At 40.9% G+C, this 21,480-nt stretch overlaps 11 protein-coding genes across 11 annotated transcripts; 6 read left to right on the forward strand and 5 right to left on the reverse strand.

Annotated features, from left to right (window-relative positions):
• Nucleotides 1–205: 205 nt before the first annotated feature.
• Nucleotides 206–2,332, forward strand: HPODL_02687 (uncharacterized protein; the record flags this gene model as incomplete). Its single annotated transcript, XM_014077002.1, has 1 exon — nucleotides 206–2,332. The coding sequence occupies one exon, from the start codon at nucleotides 206–208 to the stop codon at nucleotides 2,330–2,332; it is 2,127 nt and encodes a 708-aa protein (XP_013932477.1).
• Nucleotides 2,333–2,383: 51 nt separating this feature from the next.
• HPODL_02688 (Transcription initiation factor TFIID subunit 6) lies at nucleotides 2,384–3,883 on the reverse strand (the record flags this gene model as incomplete). The annotated part of the gene is made up of 1 exon (XM_014077003.1): nucleotides 2,384–3,883. The coding sequence occupies one exon, from the start codon at nucleotides 3,881–3,883 to the stop codon at nucleotides 2,384–2,386; it is 1,500 nt and encodes a 499-aa protein (XP_013932478.1).
• A 118-nt stretch (nucleotides 3,884–4,001) lies between these two features.
• HPODL_02689 (uncharacterized protein) lies at nucleotides 4,002–5,663 on the reverse strand (the record flags this gene model as incomplete). Its single annotated transcript, XM_014077004.1, has 1 exon — nucleotides 4,002–5,663. The coding sequence occupies one exon, from the start codon at nucleotides 5,661–5,663 to the stop codon at nucleotides 4,002–4,004; it is 1,662 nt and encodes a 553-aa protein (XP_013932479.1).
• Nucleotides 5,664–5,806: 143 nt separating this feature from the next.
• HPODL_02690 (Peroxisomal membrane protein PEX26) lies at nucleotides 5,807–6,853 on the forward strand (the record flags this gene model as incomplete). The annotated part of the gene is made up of 1 exon (XM_014077005.1): nucleotides 5,807–6,853. One exon carries the CDS (start codon nucleotides 5,807–5,809, stop codon nucleotides 6,851–6,853), a length of 1,047 nt encoding a protein of 348 aa, XP_013932480.1.
• Nucleotides 6,854–7,142: 289 nt separating this feature from the next.
• Nucleotides 7,143–8,993, forward strand: HPODL_05339 (Protein phosphatase PP2A regulatory subunit A; the record flags this gene model as incomplete). Its single annotated transcript, XM_014077006.1, has 1 exon — nucleotides 7,143–8,993. One exon carries the CDS (start codon nucleotides 7,143–7,145, stop codon nucleotides 8,991–8,993), a length of 1,851 nt encoding a protein of 616 aa, XP_013932481.1.
• A 142-nt stretch (nucleotides 8,994–9,135) lies between these two features.
• On the reverse strand, nucleotides 9,136–10,167 carry HPODL_02691 (uncharacterized protein; the record flags this gene model as incomplete). Its single annotated transcript, XM_014077007.1, has 1 exon — nucleotides 9,136–10,167. The coding sequence occupies one exon, from the start codon at nucleotides 10,165–10,167 to the stop codon at nucleotides 9,136–9,138; it is 1,032 nt and encodes a 343-aa protein (XP_013932482.1).
• A 287-nt stretch (nucleotides 10,168–10,454) lies between these two features.
• Nucleotides 10,455–11,222, forward strand: HPODL_02692 (maintenance of ploidy protein mob1; the record flags this gene model as incomplete). Its single annotated transcript, XM_014077008.1, has 1 exon — nucleotides 10,455–11,222. The coding sequence occupies one exon, from the start codon at nucleotides 10,455–10,457 to the stop codon at nucleotides 11,220–11,222; it is 768 nt and encodes a 255-aa protein (XP_013932483.1).
• A 205-nt stretch (nucleotides 11,223–11,427) lies between these two features.
• HPODL_05340 (Carrier protein YMC1, mitochondrial) lies at nucleotides 11,428–12,336 on the forward strand (the record flags this gene model as incomplete). Its single annotated transcript, XM_014077009.1, has 1 exon — nucleotides 11,428–12,336. One exon carries the CDS (start codon nucleotides 11,428–11,430, stop codon nucleotides 12,334–12,336), a length of 909 nt encoding a protein of 302 aa, XP_013932484.1.
• A 274-nt stretch (nucleotides 12,337–12,610) lies between these two features.
• HPODL_02693 (6-phosphofructo-2-kinase) lies at nucleotides 12,611–14,839 on the forward strand (the record flags this gene model as incomplete). Its single annotated transcript, XM_014077010.1, has 1 exon — nucleotides 12,611–14,839. One exon carries the CDS (start codon nucleotides 12,611–12,613, stop codon nucleotides 14,837–14,839), a length of 2,229 nt encoding a protein of 742 aa, XP_013932485.1.
• Nucleotides 14,840–15,001: 162 nt separating this feature from the next.
• On the reverse strand, nucleotides 15,002–16,381 carry HPODL_02694 (Elongation factor 1-alpha 1; the record flags this gene model as incomplete). Its single annotated transcript, XM_014077011.1, has 1 exon — nucleotides 15,002–16,381. One exon carries the CDS (start codon nucleotides 16,379–16,381, stop codon nucleotides 15,002–15,004), a length of 1,380 nt encoding a protein of 459 aa, XP_013932486.1.
• A 338-nt stretch (nucleotides 16,382–16,719) lies between these two features.
• HPODL_02695 (Mannose 6-phosphate receptor-like protein 1) lies at nucleotides 16,720–17,613 on the reverse strand (the record flags this gene model as incomplete). Its single annotated transcript, XM_014077012.1, has 1 exon — nucleotides 16,720–17,613. One exon carries the CDS (start codon nucleotides 17,611–17,613, stop codon nucleotides 16,720–16,722), a length of 894 nt encoding a protein of 297 aa, XP_013932487.1.
• Between the last annotated feature and the right edge of the window lie 3,867 nt (nucleotides 17,614–21,480).

Genomic DNA, 21,480 nt, shown 5'->3' on the forward strand with positions numbered 1-21,480 from the left:
ATTCTGATTACAAGCGGCTGTCAAATAGCAGAATGCTGAAAAGAGGAGAATTCAGTAGAATGACAAAACCTATTTTTTCGAATTGACACACGTCCAATGATTTTTAATTAGGTATCTGATTTGATTAAGTTTTTCAATCTAGGCAACGCGTAAACAGTTAGCTAATCTGCCTTTTACATCTTGAAAGAAATCGTGGATTAAAAGTATGGATCCATCTTCTCCTCTTATATCACAACCAATGTTTACATTTCGAATCAAGCCTGGGGAATGCGCCGAACCAAACGCGACTGAGACTCAAGTTGAGGTAGTTTGTGCAATAACTAGCGCCAATGCGGAATTAGGTTTTTTCAAAATACAAAGTTCATTGGATTTGATTTTGGGGGAAGCTCTGGTAGACAACTTTGATTGCTTTAAAATAAGGAACGAATATTCCTCGGCATTTGTTGTTGTCCATTCATCGAACCAAGACCTTGCATCAAAGCCTACCTTTGGCATTTTGTCTCCTGGAATTCAACATAATATTTGGACACTATATAAGCTGGTTGATGGTGCCCACATAGAGGAGAGAACATTAAGAAAGTATGGTGGGAGTCCTTTAGTGTCAACGACTCCAACATCATCTTACCATTTCCCCAAAGTCAACAAGAATGGATTAGCAATCAAGAGCTCTAGTTGTCGCCTTTCTTTGCGCATGAGTCCTCCCAACATCAAGCTATCAGCAAGTTTGAATTCATCTTCAAAGCTTTCTCATGTGGATCCCCATGCATTCCTAGCAGAAAGGTATTATTCGACCCTTTACCAGAGCACAACCCCCTTACAATTTTTTGCCAAGACTGCCCTTCCAAGAGTCCATGTGCTCTCCCGTTCAAACTATCAGTTAGCTCGCGAGACTATCTCTTCATTTATCATTCGTTCAATGACAAACTTCAATCAGCGTTTTGACTTTTGTCGTTCATCATGTACCTCCTCATTGAATCTACTAAACGATGATGAACTCAGTTATCGTGTTGACTTTCTTCGTAATCACGCCAGGAATTCTGAAGAACAATTTCGAGAGTCATTGGACAATCTCAGACTAAGAGAGGCCAAACTACAAGTAATCCTTTGCCTGGATTTGCTAAGGCTGCTCAATGGTGAGGAGGACCATCAAAAACCAACACCCAGGAAATCGAAGGTTATCTATACCAAACGGTCGTTGGTAGGTCGCAAAAAAAGACTGATACCAACATTAATTGGAACCGCAATTCCTGTTAACGCAAAATTTACCACCGACCTCAGAAACATTCAAGATAACTCAACCAATGAACTTACCTCAAATGTCTTGACGACAAACATTAACGCCTTGATGGATAAACTATGCGTTCACGATGCTATAATGGGACTATCACTGAACGAAGATGATTCAACCTATAGATTCTTAATAAGTTCTGTCGTTCCATTTTTCCAAAAGTCACATCCAAAGCTACTCAGAGAGTTAATAAATAAAGCTAAAGGACCTTCAGCTTCTAGGAAATCAAAAAATTCTCATGCAGAACATCTAAAGACAATTTCTTCTCCATCACCAAAGCTCAGAGCTATCACCCAACCGGACACATCAGTTTTCGTTAACTCATTAGAATTTTCGAGCTTGAAGCTAAAACGTAAAGCATCCAATCTAGGAGTGACGCAAAATTTGTCAAGAAAGACATTTGATATGATCAAAAGTACTTCAATAAATCAACAATTGTCCACTTCGCAAACTGGAATTGAATTGCAGCCCCGGTCGCACACTGAATCAAGTCTCAATAAGACACACATCAAAAGCAAAATATCCGCGTTTGAAACCTCTTCAATTTTCAATCATAGAAAACGGAACACAGCCTCAAAATATATTGACAACTCGGAAGTGCAAGCTAACTCGTATACGGAGGTGGAAGCCACACCTGTGAAAAAACCGCGTGCTTCCCTGGAGATTTTCGCATCTCCCGATGACCTTAAGACTACTGCGGATAATATCTCTCCAGTAAAGACTAACATGGTGTCGGATATCCATGTCACCACTACTCCACTGAAAATTCATGCACAGGCAAACGAGAACGTTATACAAACTATTGAAATTCCGCCTACAACTTCACTTGTGTCATGCGCTGATCAAAGCTTACCTTACGCTGAAACATCAAGGGACATTTTTGCAAACGAGATACCTGATAGCCTCGCAACATGTGTATCACCCCAATCAGGATCTTCTCTACCTCAATCATCACCAAAACAGAAATCAAACGTGCAACGACGATCGGAGATATTGGGTGCTAAAGAGCACTGTAATACTAAAAGAAGGCTGACTTTCGACTGAGCTCGCTATTCTGTGTCACAAGTCAAGTTCCGAATGTTACTTTAATGTCCCTTAAAGCCCTCTCATAATTCCCCGAAAAAAAATGCCGCCGTATATCTCTCGTGCGTTTGGTTGCGAAGCGACTTCCTTCGCAAGGATGTCACCTAAACGATCTCTCAGTTTCTGCATTTCGTCATCCCCAAGCTCACGGGGATTGCTCTCATTGTCACCTTCAGTTGTCGATGGCTTGCTAAGCTTTCCGTCGTCGGTCATTGTACTTAGGCAACCCATCACATTTTCAATTAGTATTTTGTAGCTTGTGGAATTCTCATCAAGGCCTTCTAAAATGGAGGTAGACCAGCTTTTGAGGTTCCCCACCATAATAATTCGAATCACTTCTTTACCCAAAGATTTCATGCCCTTCATCGCGCCAAACTGCGTTCCAATTGAACTCTTTGTGGCGCTGCTAAGGAATGCCCTCAAGAGCGTTCTAGTTATTCTAGGTTTAAGAGTTGTATAAGAGGAACCATACTCCCGCATGATTCTCTGGAGGAGGGAAGCCGCCAGCTCCCTAATTCTAAATTGTTCCCTGTCATCTTCCGATTCTGACCGTGCTCCTATTTTCTTAGCAAGAAGAAGAGTGAGTATGCATGGCATTATAGCGTGAATGTATGGGTCAAGAAATATAGACTTGTTGGATAGTAGAGAATATATCACCATTAACATTGTTGTCAAAATCGTTGGATTTTTCAAATTGTGTGTTATTGTTTCGGCGACGAACTGAATAAAATAAGGGACAAGCTGGTGTAGTCCAGGATCAGCTTCCAATGATTCCAAAGCAGCCGCTCGGAGGCTTTCATTGGTCTCATCCAGTAGTGCAGCAACAGACTTGTCAAAATATAGCTGAAGCTCTTTAGAAAGCATATGCTTGACAAGTGGTTTCACATCAAGATCTTTCTTTCTTCCTTGTGAGTTTTGCTCAACTGTTGTCAATCCGTTAGATGGGTTGGTAGACAAAGATACATCATCATTATTCAGGCTCAGTATGTTATCAACCGAACCTCTCTGATTAGGGGGTAATTGCTTGATCTCCGCAGGATTTGGGTTTTGAGGAATTGTTGGCTGCACGCCCTCTATCGCAAGCCAATGGGCAGTAAATGAGGTGAATCTTGGAACTTTAGGAAGTGATTGATTGATTAACTTTTCAAACTCGACGTCGTCATCGTCAACATAGTACAGTGTTTGACCAGGGCCAACCATTGCTTCTTTAAAAACAAGAGGTCTCGAAACATCATAGCCGTACAATGGTTCAAGGTTCAATACTTTCATAGCCCTGTCAACATCTGATACCGTAAGTATTTTCCTTTTGCCATGCCTCATAAATTTCAATGCTTGCTCCAAAATTTCATGAATACGGTACTCGACGTCCATGGCCAAGTTTTTTGCCACGTCCTCAGTTAATTGACTCGAAAGGCCTAAGCTTTCGGCCGCATCTCTCACAGTATCATATGGTGACCATAATGTGTGAGACGTGGGTATCCTGGCAGTATTGTTACCTGTTGCACTACTCATGGCCTAACGTCTAAAAAAAGTAAAAGGGTAATGAAAACAAGCTTTTAATTTTTAATTATTATATTCATGTACCAGCTCGAGTGTTGGCAGATATCAGCCATGCAGAAGAGAGGACAATTTATTCCAATATGATCTTTTGTAACAAGTAAAGCTCCCCATTCACCTTTCTTTTGAACACAATTCTATCTACTACAGTCCCTGCGATGATCATGGATCTGGCACTATAATCTCCAACCGCAAATATTTCAGGAATCTTGTGGCTAAGATAGGGGAAAAGTGAGTGATATAAATCGGAGTATTCCAAAACGTCTTCCTTGGTTATTTCGATAGTGGCCCTGACATTCTCATACGCATCACTGATGAATCGCAACGGGGAGTCTCCGGCAGGCCTGAGATTCCTGCATCTCATTATGAATAATAGTAAAACTTGGTCGGAGAGGCCTTTCTTTTCAATTTCGTCGATTTTGTTAGTTCCGAAAATGAAAGTCAGACGCTGCGCGAATTCAGGGTCTACTTTGAGAGCTCTTTGCAAAGATAGTGGTTTGTACTTTTGTATCAGTGATTTTTCGGTGGAATCACACAATTCATACGCTCTTTGAAATAGTGATTTTTGAGAAGACCGGTAGCATTTAACGAGCTCTATGATGTTTTTATTGGTATTCGCGTGCTCTCCGATCTTCCAGGATCTAAAGGTGGTTATACGAGAAGCTAGAATGTCTCGTAATCTCGAAATTCCTTCAAGATGCATCCTCAAGGTATACTGATTTTTTTCGCTTGACAGTTGATGTAGGAAACCCATAAATCGTAACAAGTCCTTCGGAAGAGGAGTGACAAGTGAAAGGTTAAAACATATGCCATTGGCGGATGTACCCTCGGGCAATTTTAGGCCAAATTTAGTTCCAGCCTCAATTACGCTCTCTTCAACCTTTAACGTTAACGTTGTTGTTTCCGACTCGTTATCATTAAGAATGAACCCATAATTGAGAAGCAAATCAGTATTAGACTTGTTTCCATAATTATTGTAAATTTCTTCTCCAGCTCTGATACGCTTGGCTGAGGCCTTGAACACAAAACTGTTATCCTCGCACGTCCATGTTACTTTTTCGCCGTTTTTATGGTTCAGGAGGTCAACTATTGGGCATAAGAAACCTATATTGAGGCTTCTCTCACTCTGTTTACGCAAGAAGTTGGGGAATGCTCTCGTACAATAAATAGAGTATGCCCATGAGAATGCTTCAAAACTCTTCCAAGATAAAGAATCCTTGCACAGCGGGGCTTCTTTCATAACAAGATCCAGTTTCTTTTGCTCGTTTAATAGTGACATGAGAGAGCTCCATCTTTCAAAAAGCTCTTCTCGGGTTCGCTTCAATCTTGGGTAGGCATCTGTACCTTTTAATAGTTCTTGCTCGTGATCAGTCCAGAATAATGGAAGCCCAACCTCTAAACAGGAATCTGGAAGAAATGCAATGTATGGTTCATACATTGTTGACAAGCTGTTACCATCAATAAGCGTCTCTTTCTTGTCAAATTTGAGTTTTGCTAATAGCAATAAGCTGAGATCATCTATGGGGTTGTCAAGGCCAAAAACTCCTTTCGCCAATTCTGGTGTAATGAAAAGGGCTTCGGGCACTATAATGAGAGGTTCATCGAAAGTGACTTCATTTTTCAAAGTACCGTGAACACCCTTATCTCTATCGATAGCAAACTCAACATTATCGAAGTACGCACCATGTGATTTAGACCACTTGAGCAAGTTTTCTAAAGAATTTTGTAACTTCATAAATAAATGATTTCTCTTATTGACACTCTACACTCAGACCCGGTTCTGATTAACAAATTATTTAGTCATACACTAGATAGCCTAAAATTAACTGATGGTAGAATTGACAAGAAAAGCGACTTTTCGAAAGCTGCTTGAGTCAAATGTCTCAGATTACAGTCAACGGATCAAAACTTTTGGACGGCAAAGCAAATTCAAACATCTTGGCGAATGACACTATTCAGTCTCAATATACCAGTGATAAATACAGATACCGCAAACTATATGAACTAGCTATCAAATTATATCTCAATCGAAATTTTGACAAAGCCTGGTCACTGATCGCCCCAATTGTGGACAATCTACCTGAAACTAGCTATGACAGAAATGAGATCGAAAAGCCGCTTCTCGTGAAAATATACAAACTCTATCTGTCGCTGATCGATTTGAAACTCAAAAGAGAGACGAGAGATTCTCATGACCTGGTGAAGTCCCAATACTCCGAACGCCTTCAGCAGGGAGATCTATTCATACAAATTCGAAATATTTACAATGAAGAATACGACTGCATAGATCCTGAATTATTACTACTGTGCTTTATAGTCGAGCTTTCGAACGGATTTCCTTTGATTGAACTGAGAGCCCAATTGGAATTGTACCTAACTTTCAATGGTATCCTTTCAGACGAAGTCAATCAAACAGTAAGGTCGTCAGGAATGATGAAAATTGCCGAGTTTTACCTGCTACATATCCTCCCTAAATTTAATGAGTTTAAGAGATCCGAAAAGCTCATAAGGCGGATCTTTGCCGAGGATGATTATCAAAGAGACCATTGTCTTTCGATGCTGAATCAAGTGGTAACCAACTTCAAGGCAGGCGACAAAAAAGCAACATCAACTGACTGTAATGAAGAAAGGCTCAAGACTCGCAAAAGGAGACGTGGCAAGAGGATTGAACAACATCTCGACGATAATTCCCAGATGATTGCAGATGAGAAAAATGGTATTTATCGAATTTTGAAGAGTGCACTGTCAATGCATGGATTACGCGATTTCAAGAAAGTTTTCATTCAAGGAACCTTTTTGATGTTTATTCTGAGTATCATTGTACTTTTCTATCAGAAGTACTCCCAAGTTAGAGGTCGTTTGTTATGGTTCTTAATTAAAGTCAGACAGACACTGGGTATGGCACTGAAAATCACTTATATATAGGTATCATTTTTGATTTATAATTTATCTTTACACCTGTACACCGTAACATTAGAAGCCCTCTCATGCATTCCGCCAAACACTAAGTAAGTGCGGTTGCCTTGAAATAACGATCAACTATAAGATTAGTGCTGCTTTCAATTAATTATCATTTACATCCGAGATTGAAGGTTCATTGTATATCCCAACATCTGACATTAAATCTCCTTCCGAAGTTGTAAAGGGTTCAGAGCCTGCTAAATTCAGACTTTTTAAAAAAAAACACGAAAGCATTTTATCAGTTTCTGAAACTATGGATTCACCAAATCACGAAACTCTCAAACCTACGTCAGAAGAGCTCTATCCGATTGCTTTATTAATGGATGAGCTTAGGCATGATGACGTTGCCAGCAGAGTGCAGGCTATGAAACGGTTGGACACGATTGCCATTGCATTAGGACAGGAGAGGACTCGCAAAGAATTGATTCCCTTCCTGGATGACGTTATTCCGGAAGATGAGGATGAAGTGATTGCCGTTGCTGCGGAAGAGTTGGGAAAGTTTGTACCATATGTCGGTGGCCGCGAACACGCCATTATACTAATGCCTGTCCTCGAAAAAATCGCTGCGTGTGAGGAGCCAATAGTTAGAGATAAAGCAGTTGACTCCCTGAATGCTATTAGTGAGGAATTAGATGAAACTCAGATATTACAGGAGTTCATCCCATTGATTCAAAGGCTAGCGAAGGAAAGATGGTTCTCGTTACATATTGCAGCAACTGGTCTATTCAAAAGTGTTGTTGTCAGAGTTCCTTCGGAAACTAGACTAGAATTGCTAAACCTTTACCACGAGCTGATTCAGGACGATTCTCCTATGGTGAGGAAAGCCGCAGCAACGCATTTGCCTAAACTGATTGATATTTTGGCAGAACATTTCAAGACGCCAGAAAACATCAATGAGTTTCATTGGGACCTTGTCACTTCCATGTATGAATCTCTGGTGAACGACAATCAAGATTCTGTGAAATTTTTATCTGTTGATGTGTTGATAGCAATCCTTGCGTTTTTGAGTGAGATAAATGAAACGTCTCACAATGAGGATCTCTTCAAAAGCTTGCTCACACTAGCCAGTGATCCTAGTTGGAGAGTCAGATATATGGTCGCAGATAGATTCGAAAAACTGGTGATTAGTTTCAATGATGAACAATACACGTTAAAATTGGTTTCAAACTTGATTTCCTTGATGAAGGACAATGAAGCTGAGGTTCGAAAAGCGATTGCAAAACAGCTCCCTGGTGTTTGTAAATTGGCAAACTCATGCGACCCCTCCATTGTGTTGACAAGTATCGTTCCCGTTGTTTCTCAGCTCAGTATGGATGAATCAGAAACGGTGAGAAGTGCATTGGCGAGCGAAGTTACAGGATTAGCCCCTATTCTCGGTAAAGATGCTACTATAGAACACTTGTTGCCAATTTTTGTTGAGATGTTAAAAGATGACTACAGCGAGGTGAGACTGAATATCATTTCTAATCTTCAGCTTGTGAACGAGGTCATAGGTATACAGCTTTTGTCGGAATCTTTACTGCCAGCCATCACTGCATTGGCTAACGATAAACTTTGGAGAGTCAGGTTGGCCATTATTGAACAAATTCCCCTTTTGGCTGAACAACTGGGGGTTGCATTTTTTGACGAAGCTCTGGGGCAGCTTTGTATGGAGTGGTTATGGGATCCCGTTTATTCTATCAGAGAAGCGGCAGTTCTAAATTTGCAGAGTCTGACAAGGTTCTTTGGTGAAGAATGGTGCAAAGTGGAATTGATTAAGAGAATTGAGGCCAAGAAACAAACCAAGGATTATGAGAATTTCATATGCAGAATCACATGTCTATTTGCCTACACAAAGTTGATTCCAGTCGTTTCGAGCGAAACGGTTGTGTCAGAGCTTTATCCACTTATTGATGAATTGAAAGATGACCATGTGCCAAACATCAGATTTAATGTCGCGAAGTCACTGCTTGTTTTAGCAGAGAAGGTAATCTCGATTGATCGTGATTTCATTGTAAGCAAAATCAAGCCCACACTGGAGCTTCTTTGTTCAGACGAAGATACTGATGTTAAATACTTTGCTGAAAGCAGTCTGGATTCGGTCAATGAGCTATTGGGGAAATAAGCCGATTTATTTAATGTGGGTCGTTTGTATGTCAATCTCAGCGTTATCCATCTGGCAATTTAAATCTCTCTACTTTCCAAAGCAAGATAGAATACAATCTGGGGGGCCTACTTTTGACGAACAACCTGTCTATTCCCTTGATTCAAAGAACCAAGTCCTCTTGGATTCGAGTTCCTTTCACAACTATTGGTAAAGTACCGGCTGTGGGAATCGCAAACTTTCTGTGGCCCAGTGCTGTGATTATAGCACGAATTTCCCCAGCATGTGAAGTTGAACTGATATATATATCGTCTGGATAATTTTCAAATACATCTTGCAAAAACGCGTCAGCTCGAAGGCTCTGTTCGCTCAAAGATTCCCTCCAGTCGTCTCTATAATAAATGTCTTCTTCCTGAAACCCTTTCTCAAAAGTGAAGCCAAATCTAGAAAATCTTTGAGCAATAATTTTTTTTGGAGACCTCTTATCACATAGATGAGAGCCTATCGTTTCTCTCAAATTCTCCATGACGATAGGGAAATGTCTTTTGGAGGAAAGAAGTTTACTTTGATCTTCATTTTCTTCACAAATCGAAATGCCTCTCCAAGTGCGAACTAGGGTCATGCAAGATCGAGTGAATGGAGAGCTGAAATATTTGGTGGGAATTGGTGCCCCGTGCTCAATTTGTTTTCTCCATGCTTTATTCAATTCGTCAGCCTGTCTCTCACCCAAGGGTGTCAACATTGGGTCTGGTCCCCATACAATCTCTCTACCATCTGGTAAAGTAGTCCCCGTGCAATGAGACCAATGATTATTCCACTCTTCGATCCCAAATATCGACACTGCTTCATTGTGATAACCCTGCCCATGCCGAGCACATATGAGAAGCTTGTATGACTCATTCGGGCTTCCGTTGAGATTTAGTTCATGGAGTTTGAGTTTGAGCGCACTCCAAGAGCCCAAAGCCAGCCCAAAATTATCCCTTATTAAGTCAAAGCTCAATTCATCAGTGGACTCATCTGATTGCTTAAAAAAGCCCTGCACAACTTCAAATTTCCAAGGTCTCAACGTATTTCCGGTCTCGGGATCCCGTTGATATCTAGCTTCCGATATCAGTTTTCTATATATCACTTCTTGGTCGGTGTTTGCATGAGCATCTTCTACATCACACTGTGTGATCTTTATTAAATCTGACATAACGACAATTTTTTGTAATTGAATTCTTTATTTATGGAGAAGCCAAGTGGTGAATCTCAAATTGACTACAGACTTTCGCTTTAACAAAACTGCACCCTTACACCACTTGAAACATTTTGTTTTTTCCGTTGTACACACTGAAATTTGCATTGGAGACTTTATTTTTGGGAAAAAGTAAACAGGCTTATTTATCTTGTTAATTGGCGCAGAATTATATTTTGGATTTGATTGATTCTCTCAGATAGGTCCGCTGACTTCTGCGTACATCATATTACATTTGGCCCCAGATGTCGTTCATTCACAATCATTTCAATTCATCCAGTATTCCTACGATAAGGTCCGCTAGAGTATTTAGAAGAAATCCCGAGAGTGGTCCGGCCTCTCCTAACACGGCAAAATTACAAACTCAGCCAGTCAGCTATTTTTCCCAACCGCAGCAAACTCAGCATCAAGTCTCGAATCACAAAGAAATACGTTCATATGCTGAGCAAACCCTTGGATCAGGATCTGCCTTAGCACAGGCTGTCAAACTACCACTAGACGAAGATCTTAACGAGTGGTTAGCTGTGCATGTTGTTGACTTTTATAACCAGGTCAACATGTTATACGGAACTATTACTGAATTCTGCTCACCCATCACTTGCCCCCGAATGATAGCTACCCAAGAGTATGAATATTTGTGGCAAGACCCTATGAACAGAAGTAGCAACAAACCAACATCTATGTCTGCTCCAGGTTATGTTGAAGCGCTTATGGTGTGGATACAAGGCTTTCTAGATGATGATAGCATCTTTCCAACGAAAATGGGAGTGGGATTTCCCAAACAGTTTCCGTCCTTAGTGCGAACTATTATGAAGCGATTGTTTCGTGTTTACGCTCATATGTACTGCCATCATTTTGATGAGATAAATGAGCTTGGGCTGCAAACACATTTGAATACATCCCTGAAACATTTTGTGTTATTTTGCTCTGAATTCCACATTCTCACTTCCAAAGATTACGGTCCTCTTGATGAACTTGTTTCCAGAATGCTGGATGACAGGGATCGAAAATGATCAAACCGGCACCAAGATGCGCCTATTCATTATAGCTACGTTTACCTTTTTAATGTTTTCTGTAAGGTTGAAATTTTTTTATCACGTGATCGTTCATCATTGTCCAGCTATGCTGTACTGAGAGATTACAATGACAAACCTAATTCTACTTCTTTTGATCGGCAAACTCTTCAATGTCAGACCTGAATACGAGTGTAGACCATAGCTGGTCTCGCAAAGTGAAAGATACGGTAAGGATGATATCCTCGAAGCAAATAAACTAACTGACACGAAAAAGCTTGCCGGTTTTGCTGGTGGAGGAGTACAGGTTTTAGTCGGTCAGCCATTTGACCTGATCAAGGTTAGAGTCCAAACCGGACAATACAGCTCACCGATTTCTGCACTTTCTGATACCGTCAGAAACGAAGGTTTGAGAGCATTTTATAAAGGAACTTTAGCACCTTTAATTGGAGTTGGAGCTTGCGTTTCTATTCAATTTTACGGGTTTCATGAGGCCAAAAGACAAATTCTGAAAAGGAACCCCAAACAGCACGAGTTGACTTTGGGGCAGTTCTACGTTGCCGGGGCATTTGCTGGCATTGTAAACGCTCCAATTACCTCTCCAGTTGAGCAAATCAGGATTCTGTTGCAGGTGCAAAAAGACAATTCAAGAATATACAATGGCCCGAAAGATGCAATATCAAAAATCTACAAGGAAGCAGGCCTTTTGAGAGGAATTTTCAGAGGGGGTGTGGTGACCTTTTTGAGAGAAGCACAAGCTTATGGTGTTTGGTTCCTAACGTACGAGTACCTGATCAACAAATTTATCCAGTTTCATAAAACCGAACGTCAGAACATCTCAACGATGGAACTTCTCATCTGCGGCGCTGTTGCCGGAGATGCTTTGTGGGTTAGCTCTTATCCTTTAGATGTGGTGAAGAGTCGGCTTCAAAGTGACGGTTTTGGAAAAAGCTCGCGGTACAAGGGTTCAGCTGTCAAAGTCGCGAAGCACATTATGAGACACGAGGGACCTTTAGGATTTTGGAAAGGAATCGGCCCTACTCTACTAAGAGCAATACCTTGTAGCGCGGCAACATTCACAACTGTTGAGTATGTTTTGAGGCTTTTAAACTGATAAGCAAATGGATCGTAACGAATTAATATTGAGAGCTTTTCTTTTCGTACGTTCGACTGGGCTCCGAAAATTTCCATATCTTAAGAAAAAAGATTTGTATATAAGTTCGCGGGCAAATTCAGTTCGATAATAATCGCCTCACTTACCGCTTTCTCCTCCCCCTAATAATCAGTCACAATCAAGCCATAGCTAAAACAACTTAGGGGCAAAAATATACACAGAACAGCATTGAACAGTCAGAGATACCAAATTCATTTGAGTCATTGGCGCTAATATGGCAGGCGACCGCTCCACCTCACCTTTATTTCTCCCATCCAAAAATGACAGATTTTTATCAGAAGTGAAAGAGAGTTTAAATAATGAAACCAATGATGGAGATTCTGCATTGGTTAGTGATGAGGAGAATATAGTTGGCTGCTACACTCGAGCGGACGACACAACATTTGACCCCGAATTGGACTTGCTCAACCAAAAACTTCAGAAATATGATCTTGCACAAAGCTCAAGAGGAGTAGGGCCCAACCCTACAATTGCATTCAACAAAAGACCGTTAAACGATACTCCTATAGTTAGTGGTACCGCGTCACCGCGTGCAGGAATGGCAATGTCTCCTCTCGATTTAAGTGAAGATGAGGATGATATAACAAGCAAACATATAAATGATGATAACACAAAACGCAATACTGATCGCAATCAACATTTGGAGCCCTATAAAATGGGTTCTAGCTCAATCAAGCCTGCCAAAACGACCCTTGATATCCCCGGCCAGACGAAGTCAAAGATATCCCCGGATGGGACAATTGTTAATACAAGTGAAAGGGTGGTAGTCGTTATGATTGGATTACCAGCCAGAGGCAAGTCCTATCTAAGCAACAAGCTTGTTAGATACTTGAATTGGCTTCAGATTAATGCCAGAATATTCAACGTTGGATCTACACGAAGAGCAAAGGCTGCCAATGTAGGACCGGAAAACTCACCCTTACCCGACAAGAAGGCTGGCACTTTACATGACGCAAGTTTCTTTTCCCCCGATAACAAATCCAACATTCTTTTGAGAGAGGAGTGGGCTAAAGAAACTTTGGATAATTTACTGCATTATCTTTTGGAGGGCGACGGGTGTGTTGGCGTTTTTGATGCCACAAATTCAACCAAGCTGAGGCGCAAAAATGTCCTTGATATGATCATGGAAAAGAGCAAGGGACAACTCAAAGTTCTTTTTCTAGAGAGTATTTGTAATGATAGGACAATACTGGAGGATAATATTCAGCTCAAATTACAAGGCCCTGATTACCGGAACATGAACCCCGAACTTGCTATCAAAGACTTCCTCGGAAGATTGAAGAATTATGAACTTGCCTATGAAACTATTGATGAAGAAGAAGAAAAGGATAAAAATTTTCAATATGTGAAGATGATCGATGTCGGCCGTAAGGTTATTGCATGTAATATCCGGGGATTTTTGGCATCGCAAATCATCTACTATTTTCTGAATTTTAATTTAAGTCCTAGACAAATATTCATCACAAGACATGGTGAATCAGAGGATAATGTTAAAGGGAGAATTGGTGGGGATTCAAATTTAACTCCGAGAGGACATGCTTTTGCTAAAGCCCTTGCAAAATTCATGGATTTCAAAAAGCGTCAGTTTAGGGAAACCCAGTTAAAAGGATTCAGTGTGAGAAACGCTAGTCTAGTTTCGGGCTCTCAGCTCAAAAAAAGTACCCCTGAGGAGCCATCGTTTTCAGTCTTCACGTCGATGCTACGCCGCAGCGTACAGACGGCTAAATACTTTTCGGATGACTTCTATGATATTAAGGAAATGCGTATGTTAGACGAGCTGGGAAGTGGAAAATTTGACGGTATGACATATGAAGAAATTCAAAAGCGTTTCCCCGAAGAGTTTAAGTCTAGGTTGGAAAACAAAATGGCCTACAGATATCCTGGTGTTGGTGGAGAATCATACTTGGACGTGATTGCAAGGCTCAAGCCTTTGATAACCGAGCTCGAGAGGACCACGAATCATATATTAATTATCACACACAGAGTTGTGGCTAGGGTTCTGATTGCATACTTTTTGAATTTGAACAAAAACTCCGTGGGAGACTTGGATGTGCCTTTGCATACAATCTATATGTTTGAGCCTAAACCATTTGGCGTGGATTACCATATTTATGAGTTTGACGAAAACACAAATTGGTTTAACGAACTAGACCCAAAGAACTTACAAAACAGTAAGAGGATGAGGCAAGTTGGTATCTCCTTCAGGGAGCGTGCATATTCAGTGGTGCCTACGGCTCCTAGAAAAAGACAGACATTATTTTCTGGCGATGATAATATCAACGAACTTTCAAAGACTGTAAATTCACAAAACACTGTTTCTTCAAGTTCTTCAATCACCAGTCAGCAGTTGGGTTCCAAGACAAACAACCGCACTAACAAAACCATTCTTGACAACATTAACTCTGCCAGAGGTTTGGGACAAGCACCTAGTAATTGTTTATAATGTTTGATGTGTCGATTTAATGGCGACAAGCGAACAAACATGTAATCAACTAAAAACTTTAGATTTAAATTTTACATTGGCGTTGAGCCCATGATGAAGACCAAACTAAGCATTGGAACTATTTAGCTCGCTGAACTAAGAAATTATTCAAAGCTAGCTTGCTTATTTCTTGGCAGCCTTTTGAGCAGCCTTGGTGACCTTTCCGGCACCGGCGGCAGTCTTGTCAACAGACTTGATGACACCGACGGCAACGGTTTGTCTCATATCTCTGACGGCAAATCTTCCCAATGGTGGGTACTCAGTGAAGGTCTCAACACACATTGGCTTAGATGGGATCATCTTAACAATAGCAGCGTCACCAGACTTGACAAACTTAGGGTTCTCCTCAATCTTCTTACCGGTTCTTCTGTCGATCTTCTCGAGCAATTGGTCGAATCTGCAGGCAATGTGGGCAGTGTGGCAGTCCAAAACTGGAGAGTAACCAGCGGAGATCTGACCTGGGTGGTTCAAGATAATAACCTGAGCGTTGAAGGAAGCACATCCTTGAGGTGGGTCGTTCTTGGAGTCACCACAGACGTTACCTCTTCTAATTTCCTTGACGGAAACGTTCTTGACGTTGAATCCAACATTGTCACCTGGAAGACCCTCAGTAAGCTGCTCGTGGTGCATCTCGACGGACTTGACTTCGGTGGTAACACCAGCTGGGGCGAAAGTAACAACCATACCAGCCTTGATGACACCAGTCTCAACTCTACCGACTGGAACAGTACCAATACCACCAATCTTGTAGACATCTTGCAATGGCAATCTCAATGGCTTGTCAGATGGTCTGGCAGGTGGCTCAATGGCGTCAATGGCCTCAAGAAGAGTCTTACCCTTGACGACACCGGACTTGGTCTCCTTTTGCCATCCCTTGTACCATGGACAGTTAGAAGAAGGCTCAATCATGTTGTCACCGTTCCAACCAGAGATTGGAACGAATGGAACAGTCTTAGGGTTGTAACCAACCTTCTTGATGAAGTTAGAGGTTTCCTTGACAATTTCCTCGAATCTGGCCTCAGACCATTGGACAGAGTCCATCTTGTTGACAGCAACAATCAGTTGTCTAACACCAAGGGTGAAAGCCAACAAAGCGTGCTCTCTGGTTTGACCGTCCTTGGAGATACCAGCCTCGAACTCACCGGTACCACCAGCAATGATCAAAATAGCACAGTCAGCCTGGGAAGTACCAGTGATCATGTTCTTGATGAAATCTCTGTGACCTGGAGCATCAATAACAGTGACGTGGTACTTTGGAGTCTCGAACTTCCACAAAGCGATATCGATAGTGATACCTCTTTCTCTCTCAGCCTTCAACTTGTCCAAAACCCAAGCGTACTTGAAGGAACCCTTACCAAGCTCGGCAGCTTCCTTTTCAAACTTCTCGATGGTTCTCTTGTCAATACCACCACACTTGTAGATCAAGTGACCGGTAGTGGTAGATTTACCAGAGTCGACGTGACCAATAACAACGACGTTAACGTGAGTCTTTTCTTTACCCATTTTATAGTATTCAGTCTTTGAAAAACCTGCTGAAGAAAATTTTTCAAGTCAATTCCCACCTTATTCAGTTCGCCTCAACGCAAAAATTTTCGGCCTTATAAGTTTGGTTACCCGGAACGTTAATGCCGGGTAATAAGATGTAACTTAATTGTTCACCTTTGATATAGACTGCTAAATGGTCTATTAGTTTTCATTCTGTTGCGCGTCCAGTGCATCAATCAACTCGTTTTCATCTCCTGAAAATGAGCTGAAAAAGCTATTGAATTCTGGCACATTATCACGGTATCGATTGTGCATAAATTCCCTCTATAGCCGATTGAGTCGATATTAGTATCTCGTTATTTGTAAATCTCTTCACGTTGACTTACCTGAGCAAGGCTTTTCACTCCAGCTGTGAAGGAATTGCGTTTCCAGTGAGAAACTGATTGACGGCCCTGGTTATATTTGAAAAGCGAATAAACGAAACCTCCCCCGAAAAACACCGCAACTGCACACAAGCAAATGAAAAGGAAAATCCAGATTATTGCCTTGTCGTCTTTCTTTGCGGCTGTTGGACACCCATGAATAGTTCTCACCTCAAAAAAGTATGAACAGTCATGTAGGGAACCTACGTAAGAGATCGATGCTTTAGTCATAATCTCCCGATCACAAACAAACGATAAAATGGTTGACTTTTTGAGCGAGCCGTCACTTTTGGAGCCTTCACAAACACTACCGTCTGTGTATTCAAGAACGAGCTTCCGTCCTCTAAATTTTGGAGTCGTTGATATCTGTCCTATGGATTTTTTGTGACCTGTTGTATCAGTATAATAGCCACCAACCTCACTTTTATTTGTGACACCTTCGAAATCTGACTCTGGAAGACTTTGAGGCTGTTTTAATGGGGTCGAACAAATCCCTATGGAAAAGTTTCGACCATAATCGTAGCCGCGTGCGTTCCATGCTTGTACGAGCCCATCGTTTCCCAACGCACCCAAAGGTCGAAGATCAAAAAATTGATTGGTCAGGGGATTTACCACAGTACACGGTTCAAGTGCAACGTCACTTGTATCATTTTGCTTGTGAACAAACTTGGAAGTCTTTTCGAGAGTTTCCCATTGATAAAGCAAATGGTTTGCCTCCTCTTGTATCTCTGCTTTTAAATTCTCATTTCGAGAGCTTACGATTCCAAAGACCACAAGAGTGCAGACCACGGAAGCAAGTAAAATGGTTGGTTTTCGGAGACTGATCATTTTCAAAGTTCAGGAAGTCTAAATTCTCTAGGTATTGAAGACACGCTTTTTGATGCAAGACAAATGATTTCTTTATTCAAATAAATATAATAGGAGCCAAGGATTCTTACCTTGATTTTTTCTTTGAAGTAGACAATCAAGTCTTGGTGCGGAAAACTTATGCGTGCAAGCTTGGTCTTCTAAGTTCAGGTTAAAGGATGCCAAAAGATATCAAAATCGAAATTTCTTTTTGGTATATACACTATCAATTTTGATAAAGCTTCGACCGCAGATACTCACTACTCTTTTGAATCCACATATCGAAAACAAAAGATGAACATGTTTTCTTCTCAGCGGCCATCTCATAAAAGGGTGCTGAATGAATTCCTTCGTGGGCTTTCAGCTGTTGATTTACCTCTTTTGCTGAGGAATTAATTACTTTACCATATGTTGCGTTTCATTAGTTCACGTATACTCAAGGACATGAATCGTGTTAGTGACAGCATTTTTAACAGTTACCTTGCAATTATTACCTGTCATGAAAGCTTACGTTCAGGTTCAAATTTTGCACCCATTTTATGAGCACGGAGTCCTACATGCAAATCACAACGAAACAAAAATATAACACCGGTTTTACGAGATACCCCCGCACAGTTGTGAATATGATCAAGTGTGCAACTCTTTGGCGTTCATAGGGCCCTATGTGCCGACATCTTTTACTGATACACCTATTAGGGGGTCCTTTATAACAGCAGCCTATAGCGTCTAAAAAAACGCCGATTAATGACATCAACCTCGAGAACTCAATCTCATTACTGACTTATTCTCAATTGTTGGTTTTCTCTTTTGCGTGTTTTCATCTGATGAATCAATCAGTTAAAGGGTCAGTAGGACTTTCCCACTTCGCGAGTGCAGCTCTTTTACACATTTCAGCGTGTGTGTGTAATTTTTGTTGGACATATCTTTGAACTTGATAAGCTTTTTGCTTTCACCGAATGGTTCGCATTGTCTCTGGAAAATAGAACTATGTTTGTCTGGGGACATGGGATCTAGATCATCAATCAAGAGATAGCCCTTATATTCACGTGACCTGTGTCACATCTGGCCTGTTTTTCGAATTTGAGATTTGGCTACATCTTTTTGTAAATTCATCTCAAGAGGAAACGATAGCAACAGCATCAGCTGTCATATACCGGCATATTAATCTTGGCCTCATTCGGGACGCTACTTTTTTATACCACGGTGGAATACTCATGTTATCAAGACAATTGAGATTGTGACAAACCGGTCTTCTAACTTCGCAGTCGAGTATTAGGATTAAAATTCAGGATGGCCTACGGCAATGACACACATTTGTCATGCTAAACCTAGCCAATATTCTGGTTCTGGAATATATTCTTGGTGGTGGAATCTTTTACAAAACATTATTGACCGAAAGCGTCAACTCCCTGAGATGATGGGAATTTGTCGTTCGGTTCAAGCATTCTCCAGCTTACAAGCCCATAGCTAAGACCATTTCGTTTGATTTACAACTGGACAAGGCGTATAAAAAATTAGAATGACTGATTTTTAATTTTGCTCAAAACACATTTGCCATTTTCCGGGACGCCAAGGGAGAATAAAATTGAGCCAAAACGAAAATGTTCTTGTTGAAGTTGACTTATGATAGAAACGCTTCAAGTAGCCCCCAGAGAAATTGGGGTAGGAAGTGAAATCATACTCCTCCCTTTGTGAGATCACTTATACGTTCTATCCTGGATTGAAAGTTATGCGTTTCCGATTTTGGTGTGCTCAGAAAGCACAACAGAAAACGACGCAAACGCTCCTTCATAAAACGATCTAAATTTTGGAAGTGTGCACAGACAGGGATTTCAAGTTCTTAAACAGTTCCGAACATAGAAGCAGAGATTGGATAATGATACGTCAAAAGCCATCGAGTCAGGTATAAGCACTTGAACTGCTGAAGACAGATATTTTACAGGTCAACTATTACAAGCTACGAGCCCCGTTGGGTAATTCAACTAGGAAATGAATTCCGCTGCAGATGCCAAATAAACTCCAAAGTGCTGGCAACCATCTACCAGGGAAAAGTAAATTAGACCGATGCTTGACTAAAGCCCAAATTAAAGTCCTTGAGTTTTTTCAGAAAGGTGCCATCTTCGTTTTCTTGGCACTGCGAAAAAGGTGATGGAAAGGTTAAATACAATCTGAAAGCCCTTAATGCTATATTCCACCACAACTTGTCCAAAAGACTGCTAAGAACTCTGCCACTTCCTGATCATGGAAGAGATTTGTTGAACTATCTTGAACACACTTATGTCAATGTCGCCCTCTTCGAATTCATTTGCAATGGACCAAGATCAGTTCCATAGGATCTCCAGTGACGACAATAGAGGATTATATTGGTTTTACTGGGAACACACCTCCTCCATATCTAGACCATGGAATATGATTTGATACGACTCCACTAATTTACATGAACAATGAACAGGTGGCTGCATAATTATTGGAATTGCTTCGTAGCCCATCAACGTGTTGCCAGTTTTGAACCTTGTCCAAAAGATGATAAAAGTGGATGTGCTTGAAAAAGATTTCATTGGTACTGGATACTTAAACGTAAACAGCAAGCTCTGAGGAAACACAAGATCAGAATATCAATTGCCTTACAAGCCAAAAGGAAGGTCACAAATATTTGATTGCAGAGTTCCCTTCCCGGTAAAAGGAAACTTGCCAAGTTTGTAACACCTCCTTCGACTTCGATGGCAATACTCATTGTGGAGCTCGCACATCTACATTGAACGTCGCTTCGAACAGTTTGCTATCTTGCTAGTTTGTTAGATCTAGACTCATACAACCTGAACTTTGGTCTCACTGTAAAATTCCAATCAACAAAATCACCTCTTGAAAAGTGAGCCACATACGGTGTATTTATTTGAGGACTAGGTGCTAATTATATTGTAAGAGCTCAAAAAGTTATCGTGCTAAAACGGACTGAAGGTAAGATTTTTCTACAGGTTGCTGACTACATGTCAAAAGTTGCAAATGAATTTGTCCTCAACGAAAGCGATAATGACCAGCGGAATCACTCTCCACTTCCATGACAAAGGAGCTCACCTCATTAGTTATAATTATTCGGCCAATATGTTTTTCCAGGGTATGTTAAATTCAACCGAATCTTCTTCTTATGTTCCGGAAGCTTCTTTGGCCCCATTTTATAACAGAAGTCAGCATGTATCCATCTGTGCCAATGTCAAAGAATTTAGATATCATATATCCAATTGACCAACCATGAGATGCTTGCGTGCTTGAGAAGTCTGTATGTGGCATCCCTGAAAAAGCTAGAACCAAAGTCCACAACCACTAGAACTCCTACATGCTGTTGTCTGGACTTTTCCCATTCAGGATCTTAGCATGAATGGTTTATTTTTTTGGCTGTTGTGAACGGATCAACTCGCATGTGTTTCACCAAGCAATGAGCGTTTAAATATGAGACCAGTGCCATCATCATTAATCATATTCACGCATAAGATAGAAATGTGGCACATAAAATGTTTAATGGTATTTTTGTGCACAAAAATGGCACAGAATCTGACAATCATACCTTGAAAACGTTCGAAATGTTTCTTGGTTCCAAGAGAATCGGCATGAACTCGCTACGATTTGTGGTTGTCACCAGATTAATGTTGCCGAACATATGATTTGCACTCTTACCGCCCGTCCTCGTGGTCTTGCTACCGCTGCGCCTCTGAAATAATTCTAACTGATTGTTTCATTTATTCAATAAGGGCTTTCGTCAACTACTAGAAAATGAATTATAGCCGCTTTCTAGTTTTGATAAATTAATTGGTTGCCAATTCAAACTAATTTTTTTGTGGATGCAAAGCTTAT

The sequence above is a fragment of the Ogataea parapolymorpha genome, chromosome VII (assembly GCF_000187245.1).
Source record: "Ogataea parapolymorpha DL-1 chromosome VII, whole genome shotgun sequence".
Classification (NCBI taxonomy): Eukaryota; Fungi; Ascomycota; class Pichiomycetes; order Pichiales; family Pichiaceae; genus Ogataea; species Ogataea parapolymorpha.